General features: G+C 42.6%; 1 protein-coding gene across 1 annotated transcript; it reads left to right on the forward strand.

Moving 5' to 3' along the window:
- The first annotated feature begins 2548 nt into the window (after positions 1 to 2548).
- On the forward strand, positions 2549 to 11031 carry LOC137859940 (claudin-8-like). The gene is made up of 2 exons (XM_068689542.1): positions 2549 to 2704; positions 8128 to 11031. Exon 2 carries the CDS (start codon positions 8822 to 8824, stop codon positions 9494 to 9496), a length of 675 nt encoding a protein of 224 aa, XP_068545643.1. The 5' UTR covers positions 2549 to 2704; positions 8128 to 8821; the 3' UTR covers positions 9497 to 11031.
- The last annotated feature ends 5295 nt before the right edge of the window (positions 11032 to 16326 follow it).

The following is a 16326-nucleotide window of genomic DNA, read 5'->3' on the forward strand; positions in this document are numbered from 1 at the left end:
CTAAATTAAATATTTAGAATTTCTGTCATTGTTTAAATATTTCATTTGGAAATTTCATCTGATAATGGATAACATCGATGGAAAAGAACATTTGCTACAGCATATGTTGTTGTTAAAAGCCAAACTCTGCTTGGACTGAAAAATATTGTCCTTGAAAGAATTGCACCCAGCTCTTCTTGCATTCCATGTGTGCATCCCAATCTCACGCTCCAGAAGAACAGGTCATAGAGCCAAACAAAGAAATGCAGGGGAAAATTGAACATTTTCCCAATGAGGATAAATTTAACTTATCTGAGGAGATGCAGTGTCATAGTACTGATAATGTTTCAGGATGATTGCTGTATCTCTGAAAAGTATTTTTGTTCAGTACTTTCATGAAACTATAAGAGCAGAGTGCCAGCTGAACATGTGCCATCTGATGGCTTACATTTTAATAGACCAAATTCAAATGTGAGCTCGCTGGCATAAGCTTTTAGCACAAATCTGGGAGAAGGTGATGATCTAACAGGCACAGTCGGGAAGGCTGCAAACAAATACAAAAGCCATCACCAAATGTGCAGATGCATTTTGCTTTGCTAAAGTCCTGTTAGTGGATGTTCTGTAACATCATCAGCCTGACTTGCACTAAGAGGAAACAAAGACAGATTTGGGCACAGACCCTCGCCTCGGCAGAGTGTCCTTTCCGCCTTGGTATGTAGGGAGCAGCCAGACCAGGGAATGGGGGAGATGGGAAGCTCTCAGAAGTGAGGAGTCAGCATGCGTACATGTGATACAGGGGCCACAGATGTATAAGTATGAATGAGATGAATGACAGTTTGGGTATGTACCTGCAGCTTTGTCAGAAAGAGAAAAGGATATGGACAGGTAAGGGGATGGGAAGCTGAAGAGCTGCACCCCCCAGGGGCCTGTAAGCAGCCACAATTTCTCTCTTTGGGTCAAGTGAAAAAACTAACAGCCTAGCACACATCAGCCTCCCCAGTTTGCCTTCTTTCGCTTCTCTTCCTCATCCTTGTTTTCAGTTGTTCTGCTAGCCCCAAACCGCATCTTACCTTTTCTTTTTACCTTTATGCCTTTCATTGAGCAAACAACTTTGTGTTGAATATGATGAGCACTATCTGGCTAAGATGTCCTTTAAATAACTTCTTGCACATTTGCTTAAATACTGTGAATGATACTTAACAAGAAAGTTCTTCCTTTTTCTTGCCTACACTCACCTGTTTCATCAAGAGGTTGTTCCATTTAGTCATATAGGTATTTCATGGTGAATTTGTGAAGATTTATTGTGCAGCACCCCAACTAATTTAATAGGATATTGATCTGTGAATAACATTGCAGCTGGTACACGTTACCTTGATCTTGAAGTGTTTTGGCATCATTAAGTGTGTTGGTGTTGATGTTCCTCCATGAGCAGATCTCTTGCAGGCTTCAGGTGGGGTCCTACATGGGAGAGCCTGGTCTGCACAAATATTGGCTACCCCTGGCCAAGTTATTTACAGATGCAGCAGCAGAAAGTTGATGAATGAGGAGAACTGGCAATAAAGGAGAAAGTTTTAACCCAGAAATAAACTGGGAAGTGTGGCTTCACAATCAAATTGAGGAAGAAGTGGATAAGGAAGAAAAATTTGAAATCACTCTTTATATGGTGTTTTGATCCTTCTTTCAGATTTTAAAGGCTTTTTAGTTATATATACCTGCTTCAGATGCCTTTTTCTAGCTCTCTGCTGACAGTTATGATGTTTACAAAGAGAAAGCTTTATCCCCTTTGAACTTTAGAAAGTGCCTCCAGGTGGCTTGCACCCACACATGAAGGGTATTTAGAATATGAATCTAAGTTTGTTCCCCTGGGCCAGCACTCAAAACAACCATCACTGTGCTCACATAAATGTTCCAAGACTGGATTCCTGAGCTGTACTATTTCCTGATCTTGCTGCATTCATGTAAAAGACAGCAAATGGTTGCTGCCTTCCATTTTCACAGGTGATGGGTTCTCATGCAGGGAAGCAGCAGCTCCATCCTTCCTGCCCCAGCAAGGCGGGACCTTGGCCAGGGTAGGGATTGAGTGGAAATTGTTTGCCAGTAGCAGGTGCCTCCGTCATCTCACTCATCCCAGGGCTCATGGCGATTTATGAATCGTGGCGGGTGGGAGCTTGCAGCAGGCATACTCTGTGTAGCAGTGGGCTCCGTGATCTGCAACGCTATTGCAGGCTCAGGGGGCTTTGTTTGTAAAGCAGCTTGCATATTTATGCTGTCTCTCCTACCATCAGAAACACAACGTGGAGGCTGTACAGGGAGGGGAAGGGCTTATTAACACCAGAGCACAGCTGGACATCTGGGTGGGCTTAGCATGGAAGAAGGGGTAAGGTCTGGATATGAGTCAATGCTGCGGCATCCGAGGCCGAAGAGAGCGCAGGCACAGCTGCTGAAGGGAGCAGCAACGCCAGCAGCACCAGGCTGTGCCTCGAAAGATTTGTGGGAGCACTCCAAAAACCTGCCAGCTGCTGGCTTCTGGCACGACGCGTGTGTCACGTTACTGGGACTGCCATACAAAGGCTAAAACTATAGTGCTTCGTTTGGCCTGCTTGAGGATATTTATTGTGTTACTATTTTGTCTGTTCTTTTTCCAGAAATCACGCCAGACTGCTATGATCCATTTCTGAAGATGTTATTTAGCTCATCCACAATAATCCATCAGTGCTAAAGCCAGGTAAGCTATTGCAGAGGCAAAAACATGTTAAAAATTTTCTGAGATTTCTGAGCCCAGATTTCTTTAGCAAGAACAAAAAATGGAAAATCAAGAAAAAGAGCAAGGACACCTTTCAAGAAAACAGAAAACTAGAATCAGGTAGCATATGCTGTTTATTTTTCTGCTAGGTCTTGACACAGCATCCTTACCTCGAGCAAGGATGTGCAGATTTCGTGGGCTGTAGCTTAACTGCTACACCAAAGAAACAACACTCCCCCTTCAGCATTCTCCTGACTTCACACACAGCGTGTGTTTTAAATTCGTGATTTTGCTTGCCTGAGTCCCCTCTTCCCTCTCTCCCCTTAGGTTACTACAAATAACTGCAACTTTACTGTTGTCTCAAAAATGCCAAACTGTGTCTACAATATATACATGTATGTTATCATTACAATGATCTTACTACACCAAAACATTATTAATTAGGTTGAAAACAATCCTTATGTTCTGTGAACATTTCCACTGTGTGACTCTCAACATAGATTCTATGTGAGCAGGTAAAACTAAAGTTTTGGTCTTAGTTCCACCTGTGAAATCCTGCCACAGTTGCTGAGGCATCTGGGATATAACAGAAGACAAGCGTTGGGCAATAGTTTTTATCTTTAATGAACTATCGTGTCACACTTGTGAAAGTCTTATGATTCAGGATGGGCAGCCCTTCACAGCAAGAATGTCAGGAATGCTAAAAATAGAAGCCTGGGGAGCTTTTAGAATAGAAAATGAAATGTAATATGGTGATGCTTCAACCGGGCTGGAGCAGAAATGCCACAAATGATAGGTTTTGACTGGAGACATGAAACTTTTAATCAAGTCAAGTTATGTTACATTTCCTTTCAGAGAAGGTCTGGCACCTGTGAATTGTAGTCTGATTGCAGGAGATGCTAGAGAATGTGGCTAAGGCCACCACCTGAATGGAATAAACTGGGATTTAAATTTTATTTCAAACACATCAATCACATAACTTTTTCTCAAAACATTGAAGTTATATTAATCCCAGGCCTTCATATACATGATCACTTCTCTTTCTGCATGGAAGAAAAAATTGACTTCATGCAAAATACTTCAAGTTCCTACTCATTTCACAGCAGAAGAGTGATGGGTGTCAGTGAGCGTAAACTACGTATCTCAAGGCAGAAGTCACCTTTGATGTGATCCTTTCCTGAGGATGGAAGATCTCAGCACCAAGTGCAAGAATCTGGGGCCAGAAATGTCCTACAACCTCCTCAGGGCCAATCTTTCCTGGTGCAGAATGATTCTCTGACATCTACCCGTGAACTTTACCTGGTCCATTTTTTCATGGCACCAAGTGGTTAGTTTTCCCTCCCCTTCTTTAGTTTAGCATTCTCTTCTGTTTGTTCTTATGAAGATTCATCGACATGAATAGGTCAGTTCTTTGTTCAGGTACCCAGCTCTCTATGAGGTTTCAGATGTTTCTAAAGGCATACCGAGGCAGGTAACATAAGAAGTTGTTGCCTCTGATGCTCTCTTGGCATTGAGTATCTTCAGAAATACTATTTTTTCAGGATTCTGCATGTCCAAATCCCATATGCCCCAGTTCCAAGTTAGGCAAATTTTCTGCATTAACACTTCACAAAACAAACAGAAGTTAAAAGCAGGGAAATTGAAATTTCTGCACCGCATGTTAATCCGAGGGGAACATCATCACATTGTCATGGATTTTATATATGGGATTTAAAGCGTGGGGAGCAAGAGAACCAAATGTGTAAAGTTATTTGGGATATTAGGCAAAAATATTTCACAGAACTATCTGCAATGCTGTTACATTACCAGCCAAGGCTTATTACTTTTTGCATTTCTGTGATTATGCCATTTGCTATCTAGACAATGGTCTCTTGTTAGCAGCAAGTGATGGGGAGAAGGATGGTACAGAAGTAAAAGCTACCTCAATTGAAAAGAAGTGGCTCTTCAGTGAAGCTGATTATGAATGTATGTGATTGTTTCTGTTTGGAATAGATATGCTGAACTGGCTTTTCATGTTCTGCTGCATTAGGTAAAAGATCTTGAAGCAAAATAAATGTCAGGTGTACCTGGGGCGAGCCATAGAGTAGTGCATATCCACTGACACAGTAATAATAGCCTTCCAAGAAAGAAAATGCTGAACAACTCGTCCGACATCAACACTTCTCTGTTTTCCATATGAGTATCAATAATCAGGATTCTTTGCAATGTGTTACTGATGCAGGGTGAGATTTTCTGAGGTGCTGAGCAACCAATTCTTCCCCCTCTTCCCACCTCCCCCTCAGCATCAGCAATTGCTCTTAGCACTTCACAATTCTGGAATTAAAACACTTGCTATTTTCTCAGGAAGAGGAAGGACATTATGCTCAAAACATATTTTCTTGGTGTGTTTTATTCCATAACACCTTTAGTGGTTGAAAATGGGTCGTGACAGGGACTTGGGGGCTGTGTTGCCCCTGTAGGGAGTAGTGGGTTCCCAGAGAAACTGTGAGAAATGGTGTTAAGTGGCAGCTGAGCTAATCACAGGGTTATCTCCTCACTTCATCTCCTTCCCAAAGTGTAAGTTTTCTTCTTTTTCAGAAGAAAAGCCATGCAAGAAGGGTGAGAAATCCCTGCTTGCTCCCACACAAGGGGATTTACTGGAGAAAGGTGCTATTAGAGTGAAGAAGGGGCAGAGAAGCAAATTGTTCTGAGGTCCTATTTGTTTGAAGGTAACAGACAAACCAAGCCCAGTGCTGAAACGTTACCCATTTTCTGCTCATGGAATGCTGTCATTGCTTTAGGTCTCTCTTACTCACCAAAACACAGAATGAGGAGTGCCTGCAGCTGGCTTACTCACCCGCTCTGGAGAGGAGAAAGGGGAAGAAGGCAGAGCTGGGAATACAGAGCTGGGAACTACACAGGTCACATAGAAAAGCTTGGTCCTGAGTGTGTGGATACTAATACCTTAAACTGTGAAAAAGGAGAGGAGAGGAGAGGAGAGGAGAGGAGAGGAGAGGAGAGGAGAGGAGAGGAGAGGAGAGGAGAGGAGAGGAGAGGAGAGGAGAGGAGAGGAGAGGAGAGGAGAGGAGAGGAGAGGAGAGGAGAGGAGAGGAGAGGAGAGGAGAGGAGAGGAGAGGAGAGGAGAGGAGAGGAGAGGAGAGGAGAGGAGAGGAGAGGAGAGGAGAGGAGAGGAGAGGAGAGGAGAGGAGAGGAGAGGAGAGGAGAGGAGAGGAGAGGAGAGGAGAAAGGAAAATGGTAAAATGATAGGTGTGTGTATTTATTTTATAACAAAATGGATCAGATCCTTTGGCCCATGGTAAAATCACAGATATCTCTGATACTTCCCTGTATTAAAATGGCATGTTTGAATACAGACAAGAACAAAGTGAGATTCTTGACTTGCTCCCCTTCCTGTGTTTTTATTGTAGACAAGCAGATGCAATCCATAATGCTCAATAAGATTTCCCCACATTTCCTTTTGGAAATGGTTTTAACTAAGATAAGGCACTCAAATTTAATCCTCCTAACAATGTGCAAATACTGAATCCTTGGCACAGACACAATCTTGCCATGAATTTATATAGGAGCTTTAATGGTTTTGTAAATTAATCAATAACGTGGTTAAATTATATTTGCTCAGCTAATTATTTTCCATGTCCTGTAAATTAGAACTTCAGTAGTCTTTAAGCAGTATCAGTCCTGCTGCTTGTCTCATATTTGTGTTTCTGTACTGGTATGTTATTAAAGTGCTTGTTTATTTGTTCTGATACAGACTCGTAGCTTTTTCTTTGCTGTCTGGGTGGCAGCCACGGGGCTGCAAAGCCATGTGATGGTATTTACATAGTTATATATTTAATATACCAAATTCATTTTTGCAGTGTCAAAATATTGTGCATTTATAACCTCCTCAAAATCCATCTTGTATCACCCTTGGGGGAACTGGATTTAACCACCTTCTTCCCCCAGGAAAACAGTGGGACTTTTCTGATGACTGAAAGGGACCTTAGCCTCACGGACTTGAAGGGCACAGCTTCAGGCATGGGTGTGATTTGATGACATCCAGATAACTATTATTACCTGTTTCTATGGCTCAGACTATTCAAGAGTCTCTCCCTGCTCACTTTTCCTGAAGTCCTGTACCCAGACGCCCATTGCTTATGGGTCAGTATGACAGGACTAGTTGGCAGCATGCGAAGCATCAACTTGTGATTCCAGTTACACAAATCCAGAGCCTCTCATGCTGTAGGAGCGAACCCCAAAAGCAGACTTCTCTTTGGCTTCTCATCCAGGAAAATGCTTTTGGTGCTGCCACAAGATGAAATGCACTGTTCAGAGCAAGACATTCAGTGCCTTTGCAATAGGAGAGGCACAGAGATAGCAGGCTTGATTTCAGAGATAGGAACGAAACCAAAAGGGCATAATGAAAAGTTGCCTGACCGCAAATCAGGGCTCAGGGGACCAGAAAGGAAAGGAGAGGATGCCTGCCTTCATCCTTCCAGCATGGCTTTATAAGCAGCAGCCTGCTGCAGAGGTTGGAAAAGCAGGAGGTTATAAGATCCAAACTGAATATGGAAAGATTTGTAGAGTGCTTCTTACTTTTGCCTGCCTCCTAACCATACTTCTATGCACTAACACAGAAACATGCTTAGGGAGTATAAAATATTATACGTAAGCGGGACTTTTATCTTTTCCCTATCTTTGATATGCCAACAAGCTGGCATATTTAGCACTGCACTGCTCTTTTTTTTTTTCTTTTTTTTTTTTTTTTCCTTTAATTTCAGCTTTTGAAGATATAAAATGGCAAGGAAAGAAATAGAGGGAAGAAAGTTCAGATGAATTGCAGCCGAGTAGTATTTTAGTATCTATCTAATTATATCCTAAATTGATCTATTACAGTATAAACAAATTAGTCCTTGTCTTAACATATGGAGTATACTATTTTATAATAAAATATCTTAGTTTATGCCTAATTTTTTTTTTTTTTCATGTTAGGACACATCTAGAGATCAAGCTGAATATTTCATGCATATATTCCTAGCTGTATGAATTTGTAAAAAGAAACTGCTGTTACGTTTGATTTTTTTTTCTAGATTGACTGTAGCTTCTATTGCTTTGACTTTCACAAATTTCCAGACCTGTCATTTTCCAAGATTGTCTACGGTTCACCCAAGAATTCTTGAACAAACTGTTTACCTGCTATTATCTCCATAATTATTATGATTAACTTATACTTTTATTTTTAATGATGTTTTTCTAAAGCGTTTGTAGATGGATAGCTGTAACAGGTTGCATGTGGATATCTCCAGAAGCTATCCGCACACACTCTGAAGAGCAATAGATACGTATGAAACTGTATATGTAGACAGGTATTAGCAGGGCTGAGGTCTCTCATTGTTCCTTTCTAACTTTTAAATGGTTCTTTGCAGCTCTGACTATTCTCCATGGAGCCATCCGTTTCAGGTTCAGAGCCACTTTATCCCTTTGATTTGCTTTGTTCCGTGATCCTCTCACCGCAGCACTCCCCTCCAGGCTCCAGCACAAGAGCACTTTTGCGAGCAGAGGCCCTGTGGCAGGGTGGGCGGCTCTGCTTTCCTCCTGGCCCGCTGCCACCACTCCTGCAGGAACCTGAGCTGAGCAGGGCTCAGAGGCAGAAATTTCCTGAGCATTCAGCGTAACAGCCTCACTGACTGCACCGGTGCACACACGGTCTCCCTGCGCAGACCAGTCTTTTTTTTTTTTTTTTTAATAAGCAACTTCAATGCAAATGTACCTTCCTCAGACGGTGCATTTATTCTAAATGGCTCCCGCTGGTTTACTCACACCCTGTCCTGTCTCTTGCCTTGGGAAGCTGTTCCACTTGATCGTTCGGTCTGCCTCTTTGAGTCAGTGGTGGCAGGGGAATTATAAAGGCGACGAAGGCGCAGCCAAGTCCCAGGTAGCGCGTGCCAGATTTAAGCTGATTTAAGGTTGTGCAGCCTGACTGAAACTTTCTTTGCACAAGGGACAGCTACTTTTGGACAAAATTGCTTTTTTTTTTTTTTTTTTTTTTTTTTTTTTTTGCCATCAGCGTGCACCTGGCAGGGTGAACCTGTTGGGTGTTGCACACCTCTCAAAGGCAGCATGGTTAGTGGGGCTTTGCAGGTCGCGGGGCTGCTCATCGGAGGCATTGGCATGATCGGGACATTCGCAGTCACGGGTATGCCCCAGTGGAGGGTGTCTGCCTTCATCGAGCACAACATTATCGTGTTTGAGACCATCTGGGAAGGCCTGTGGATGCACTGCATCAGGCAAGCCAACATCAGGATGCAGTGCAAGGTCTACGACTCCGTGCTGGCCCTCTCTGCGGACCTGCAGGCATCCAGGGGGCTGATGTGTGCCGGGTCAGCGCTCTCCTCCCTGGCATTCCTGGTTGCTGCTGTTGGGATGAAGTGCACGCGGTGCAGGCAGAGCAGCTGGCCGGCCAAGGGCTATATTCTCTTGACGGCTGGGCTCCTCTTCATCCTCTCGGGTGCCATCACGCTCATTCCAGTCTGCTGGGTTGCCAACACCATCATCAAGGACTTCTACAATCCCGCAGTCAACGTTGCACAGAAAAGGGAGCTTGGTGAGGCTCTCTACCTGGGCTGGGTGGCTGCCTTCTGCCTCTTGGCAGCCGGAGCCATATTCTGCTGCTTCTGCCGCTGCTGTGAGAAAACCAGGAGCTACGGCTACTCTGCACCACCCCACCACCCGCTGCACAGCCAGCATCTGCACAGGACCACTGAAAGCTCATACTCCAGGAGTCAGTATGTCTAGATGCCTCCTGCCTTTTCCTTTTTATTATTTTTATTTTTTAAGCATTCAACCTGCCTGGATGTACCTCAGCGTTCACAGGAAAGGACAGCTAGAAAGCTGGTGTTGCCTCCTGTCCCGTGACTGCTGCTGCATTTTGGAGCTGCTGTTACCCCAATTGGGCTTTGCTGGGGCTAGTGCTGCAGCATGTACAGCTGTAATGACAGCAAGGTGACTGTTGAATGCTGTTTTAATAGTAACTTGGAATAGCTTTGGGGTTGTGTGGCTTTGTTGTTGTTTGCATTTTATGCAGAAACCAGAATTAAGGGGTTTACGGTTCCACTGTGATATGAAGTACTGGCCTACTGAAAATAAGAGGAGAGTTAAAGAGCTGGTTCAGTTTTTTTTTTTTTTTTTCTTTCCTGGGAAAGAGGGGATAACAGTGAATAAAGACAAGATAACGATGGTTTAAAAGGAAAGCATTCACAAGCAGATTGATTTACTGTAGGTTTAATGGAGGGTTGCATGAAGAATTTATTCATCAGAGGAAGGTAAGCTGAAATACATGAAAAATATCCCTTATTTCAGAGAATAAACATAGCTCTATATTCATCCAAAATATAATCTTTTTGGTGAAAGTGACAATTTCTTTTGTAATCCATACAGGCCAAACTCATTCACATCCTTCTTTTTAGAAGCAGCAGTATTCCCTTGCAAACTCCTTGTGGCTCACCACATTTTGCAATATTGCATAGATCACAAACACTGCGTTGGCTGCCTGCCACAGGATACGGTGATATATATATTTTTAAAAAAACATATTTGGGTCAGTCAGGCCCATATTTTTACTATATTTTTACTAAGACCCACTTGTACCAGCATGGTTTATAGGCATAAAGAACAGCATTTTCTCAGTTCACATTAGAACAAGCTCAACAATATTTTTAATAAGATCACGCAGCCGTGATAGAGAACAATGTAATGAAACTAAGTCTACTGAAAAATAAGCATAGTTCCACACAAACTAATTTAATAAATGACCAAAATTAATCAATAGTGGTAATATTTTTAATAGAATTTTGTAACCCCAAACCTATGGAAATCAATGGAATTTTGCCTTTGACTTAACTGATTACAAGATTCAATTTGTGGTATTTAATGGAGATCAACATTTTTGCTCTAGAGTTTGATTGATGATTGAAATTATTTTATACAAAGTTTATGATGTGATCTGTAGTTCCCTAGTAAATTCTTTTAGCTATTACTACTTGAAAATTTGGAATCAAATTCTTAAAATAACTTCATAAAATGCAATTCTGAACAAGCTAGAAAAAAATGTGTGCTAAATCTGAAACTGTCTTTTCATAGTGTTTATAAGATGTTTATTAAGATGCACCTCTGTATGTAACCTTATTTTTCTTCCTTATTTTAATCATATTATTTCTACATATGTATATGTATAATGAGTGTGATCTTTCTGTAATATAGCAGTGTGTTTTCTTTACACATATTTCCTTCACACATATTTTGTTTGTATGCTGTCATTAATGTTTATACCCAAGTCCCCCAAGTCCAGTCCCCTCCCGCCCCCCCCCCCCTTTTTTTTTTTTTCTTTTGAGACAGGAGGAGTAATCCTGTTGTTAGCAGCATGTTGTGAATATCCTACATGGGACCCCCATCTTGAACACCAGGGTCTACAGCAACCTCTGTAATAGTCACCTGCTAAAATCAGCCCTCTAAAGGGTAGATGAAAAATCTTACTCAGACTACTACATGCATGTACTGGAGCACTGTAGTTATCTCTGCTGTTAAAACACGGAGTGATTCATATAGTATTAATCTATGTGTTTGAGGAAAGCTTCAGTGGAGAGTGAGATAAGGACGACAACTCCGTAAAAGCCCTGTGCATATTGAACACTGCTCCTACATCAGATAGCGGTGTCTGTTCCTGGTAAAGCACACAATGAGGTAGTTGTACAAATGCAAAAGAAGATGCACGAAGACTGTAAGAAGACTTCCAAAAGTATCCCTGGAACAAAGAGGAGCACAGGTATTATGGACTGTGAGTAGGACTCTAAAAGTTTTCACAAATCTCACCTAGAGATCCTATATATGCTACAAACAATTCACCTTATTACAATAAACATGTATCCCCTGAAAGTACCTCCTGTGCATATCCAGCCATTTCCTTTAAACTGTATCTTACCTGCATACTATATCTTCAAGAGCACTGAAATTAAGCTTTGCTTCTAAATGGAGCTGGCCTACAGATTTGTGTGTTAAATGAACCTTAAGTGGTCTGAGCAGAGGGTGCCATACAAGGCAGTATATCCAAGTTCAAATCAGCTGTCTTCAACAATAAACTTCCAAATATTGAATCCTGTAACTTGGAATTAATTTTCTTGTTTACAAACAAGCAAAAATTTGGGGGGAAATAAGGAACTTTTCCTCTGTAAGTGAAAGCAAGGGTCTCTTGCTTGTTCACCTTTGTCCTACACGTAAGGCACTTGTAGGCATTCCTGCAATATGAAAGGGATGTGGAGCCTTGCCAGGTTCACTGGGCACTTTGTAAATGACTGCACAACTTGCAGGTCAGAGGAGAGTAATGCTCCATTTAACTCAGGTGAGTGAAGGTTCAAGATTTCAATCACTGCTCAGTGATTCAGCAGCTAGGCTTTCATTTATAATGAGCCTCTTCTGAAATTCTCCTCCAGCTGCTGCTGATGCTGTTGTGGAGGTCTAGAAGATAGAGCTGCTATCTGCATTTCTAGGCACTACTTTCATTGGAGCTAGGCAGTGAGGTGGTGAACACACAGGTGGCAGCAGAGCTGTCCTTTCAGGAGCTGTTTGTACAGGTAAAGCAGTGCCATAACACAGCCTGAGTGTGGCTGAGCTCTTGTCTTGAATGGCCTGTGAAATAGTGAAATACAGGAATGGCCTTACTGTTCTAGCCTAGAAATATACAGACATCTGCTACTGGCACCATCAGAGACAGGCGCCTACACAGCAACAGAAGACAATGATGCCAACAAAGCCAACAGATTCAGGGTTACTGTCCCCACTTTCAGCCTCCAGTACTCACGGTATCTTTGTCTGGGATTTGAGACCTTCACCAAGGATCATAGTTGGACCCCACACAGCAGGTACAGTGGGCTTTCTGAGCATGAGGCATGATGCACAGCTTCCCCTTCCTGCTGACCTGTAGAAAGGGCAATGTAGGTAACTCCAGCACTGTGAAGGTACCAGCCAGTTCCTACAGTCCTGACAGTGGCATGTTCCCCACTGCCACAATCGTGCATTGCAGAGCAGAGTTGAGAACCTGAACTGAGCTCCTCAGCCAGTTCCCCCTATCTTTTGCAGTCTGGATGCTTACAGCCCTTGGGCTCTTCCTGCTTCTCCACCATGAGGCAGTCCCCAAGCAGCAAAGCAAGCTGACCCTATTGCTCACCGTGCTGCCTCCCCACTCATTCCACTGCCCCATGGAGCCGGTGGCCACAACATTTCCCTTTTAAGCCTTATCAAGGAACTGACACCTAAGGGATGTAGGCCACAGCAGTCCTAAATATGTGTTGCTTGAGGAATTAGGAGAAGGCTGACTAAACAGCTAGTTTACCCATGTACAGCTTGGAGTCCCAACATTAGTTCCCTTCATTAGTGGGAGGTGGTCTATATAGGGTGGCCAAAAAGAGCAAATAGGAGGAAAAGACAGTGTGAATGAAGCTCCCTCCAAAACAGGTGAGAGCCATGAAACAGTCCAGTGCTCTTCTCCTGGAATAGATCTGCCAAAATTGTTCCTGAGTGATATTTATACAACAAAAACTTCTTGAGATAACTGCACTTCAAAGTCCTTAGCAATCTATCCCAGTGCTTAACTATCATTTTCATTTAAAAAGTTTTTCATGATGCTTAAGCTAAATCTCCCCACTGCAGGCTAAAGCTGCTCCGTGATTTCCTGTCTCACCAGCAGCAGACATAGAAAACAGACTTTTTCTTTCCTCTAAAGAAGGCAGTCTCTCCTGTGTTTCAGGACTGTTACCATCTGGCCTCTTGAACATCTCTTGCTTAACTTTATCATCTCTAATTCTTTCCTCACTGGCATGTTTGTTAAACCTCTCCTCATTCTTGTTTATCTCCCCTGGTTGTTTTTGGCTGTCCCCCCTCTTTCTTTAATGGCCCAAACTGGACAAAGTATCCAGGGGATGCCTTGCCACTGCTGAGCACAGCGAATACAATTATTGCAGGTTATCATAATCTAGGGTATATTATTCACAAAAACAAGCAAATATTTTTATTGAATACATTAAGTGCATTTCATTTCAATTCTGTTATTCCAGGCTTCAAGGTCTCCAGCTTTCCTGCATGGTGGGACATAATTATTGACAGTGCCTTGACCAACTGGGAGTCTAATGCAAATTTCCTTGCTGCAGTTCCTCCTTTACCACTGGATACCTGAGGATAAGATGACACCCCGGAGAAATCCCTGGCTCCACCAGTAGCAGAAAGCAACATCCAGTTTTCCTTCCTACATATCCTTTTGTTGTTTTACTCACTCATGGCTTCTGTATCCACATTACATTATTTTTACTCTACTCCATCCCTTCAGCGTCTCTGTTAATTTCCCACCACTGTTTCAGATGCTTTAACAAGGTCCAAATGGATTAGATTTTCTCAACTTCTATTTTCTAGAAAATGTTATCAAACAAAAATGAATCTCTTTTTGCTAAGTCTGTGTTGCATTTTATTTAATTTCCCATTTACTTCCAGGTATTTATTCTTTTCTTCATAATGGATTTTAAATCATATTATACTATTAGATTCTGACTAATGGATGTCTAGTTGTGCACTGTTTTTCACCTCCCCGCTCATTCCCTCAGTTTCACTGTTCTCCAGACACACAATATCACTCCTGATTTGAAACATATACTAACAGCCCTAACTACAAGATTTGGAATTGTACGCCTTGAATTTCCTTCAGTGGAAATTGCTCTCTTTTCAGTTTATGCTCATAAAGATTTGAAATTTGTTGCCTACCGTGAATAGCAATTCCATTATGCTCTCCTTCTTCTATATCCTTGTTGCAACTTAAATTCAAAGAAGAGGGACTAATGACTTTTCTTAGACTCATACAGCCTAGCATGCCTCTTCCCTTGCTGTTCTGCATTATTCGTATGCCTGTAGCACCTATTCCTATTTTACTTTTGTAAAGCCTAACCTGGATTGACTTTTATTGACTCTCATTTTCTTACATTTTCTTACCTCTTAGATTCATTTTCTTTGCTGGTCAGTTACTTTTTCTGTTCTGTTCTACCAAATAGCTTCTCTGTGGAGTTATTCATCTAGTTGAGTGTGGACTTCTACAAGTCTCTCTTTCTTTCCCATGGGATTCACATTCCAGACACTTCCTAAGGAATTTTGAAACCTCATCCACATTCATGTCCCCAGGCTGTTCAGCCTAATTAATAAAGAAGAATATGATCAGGATTAGGGGAATAGTTCTCCTCCAGTGCTCCATGCATTTTCACCTCATTGACGACGGTCTTCTGCAGGGACGCAGATCCTTTCGCAGACCCAGATCCTTCACATACCATTTCGTGCCTCACAATGTGAGCTCCATTCTAACCTAAAAGCATCTTGTTTGCTAAGGCCCTTCCCTCCCCTCCATTTTATAGCTGTTTCTAAGTCAGACTGCACCAGACTATTTTCTGTCTCTTTTCCTTTCCATTCCCTAACTTCCAGGCTCTTAACTCCCAACACATGGCTGGTAGAAATAGTTATTAGACATTTCTTCTGCTTCTGAAGCGTTGCACTGTGTGCAGTAACACTACATGAATTACTCCATGTTTTGACAGCAGAGATAAGTACGCATTTCAGACCTGGAATGGAAGCAGCTACTACTTGATCATGGAAAAAGACGTTCACGTTTTGACTCACTACATTGTATGCTGTGATTAGGAGCAGTGCTGTGTTGCCCCCATGGGGGAGCAGCGTGTGCCCCTTGCAGGCAGTGGGCTGTCACTGGGCAGGGACATACCAGCCCCTGGAAGATGCATCAGTGTGCAAAAACACAGTGACTGCGGCGCATCTTTGGAGCTGCCACGATTCACGGTGCTGGAGAGGGTGTTCTGAGAGCATGTGACAAAAATTAATTGCTTCCTGCAAAATGCTCCTGCTTTGGCCTCTGTGCCAGCACAAATCCAAAGTGATTAATGACTTCCAGGAAGGGTGAGCGCAGGAACAGCTGGTTGGCTGGGCAGAGCTTCACTTCTCTGCATTCCCTCCTCTCCCTCTGTTGGAAGGGGACTGAGCTAAATCGGGAGATGAACAGTGCCAGCTATGCAGACCTGATGGTACTGGGCTGTGCTGCTCCTTCCTAGTGGACACCCAGCTTGTCAGCTGGGGAAAACGAGCCAGGATGTCCCAGAGAAGAGGTGACTCCTCTGGGAATCCTAAGGAGGCTGGAGCCTTAGGAACATCTGGGCCAGAAGCATAGATTTTTGATACAGGGCTCTGGATTTGGGTTGAGAGAGAAAGGAGATGGGTTGGGGGTAGAGGGTGACAGTGCTGTGGGTTGAGATGTCAGGTTTGGGGATGTCACTGGCTACACAAGGCTGGGGCTAGGGGTGGTGCTTGTTATTTATTTATTTATTATTTTATTTTATTTATTTATTTTTTTTTTTTACCAACGTGGTTATTAACATTCAGGAGGTAGGGTTTTTGAGAGGGCAAAACGAGAGGCCTATATATACATGGGATGACTCTATTATATACACTGGACAGGCAGGAGCCCAAATTATGATGGAGAAAGATGGAATAAAAAGCCCTGTTTTAAGAAGTATGTGACTTGTTTAGTTTGC

This window comes from Anas acuta, chromosome 1, assembly GCF_963932015.1.
Source record: "Anas acuta chromosome 1, bAnaAcu1.1, whole genome shotgun sequence".
Taxonomy (NCBI): Eukaryota; Metazoa; Chordata; class Aves; order Anseriformes; family Anatidae; genus Anas; species Anas acuta.

Excerpts from the sequence above, each read along its gene's own strand:
- LOC137859940 (XM_068689542.1), top strand. The coding sequence starts at position 8,822 with ATGGTTAGTGGGGCTTTGCAGGTCGCGGGGCTGCTCATCGGAGGCATT.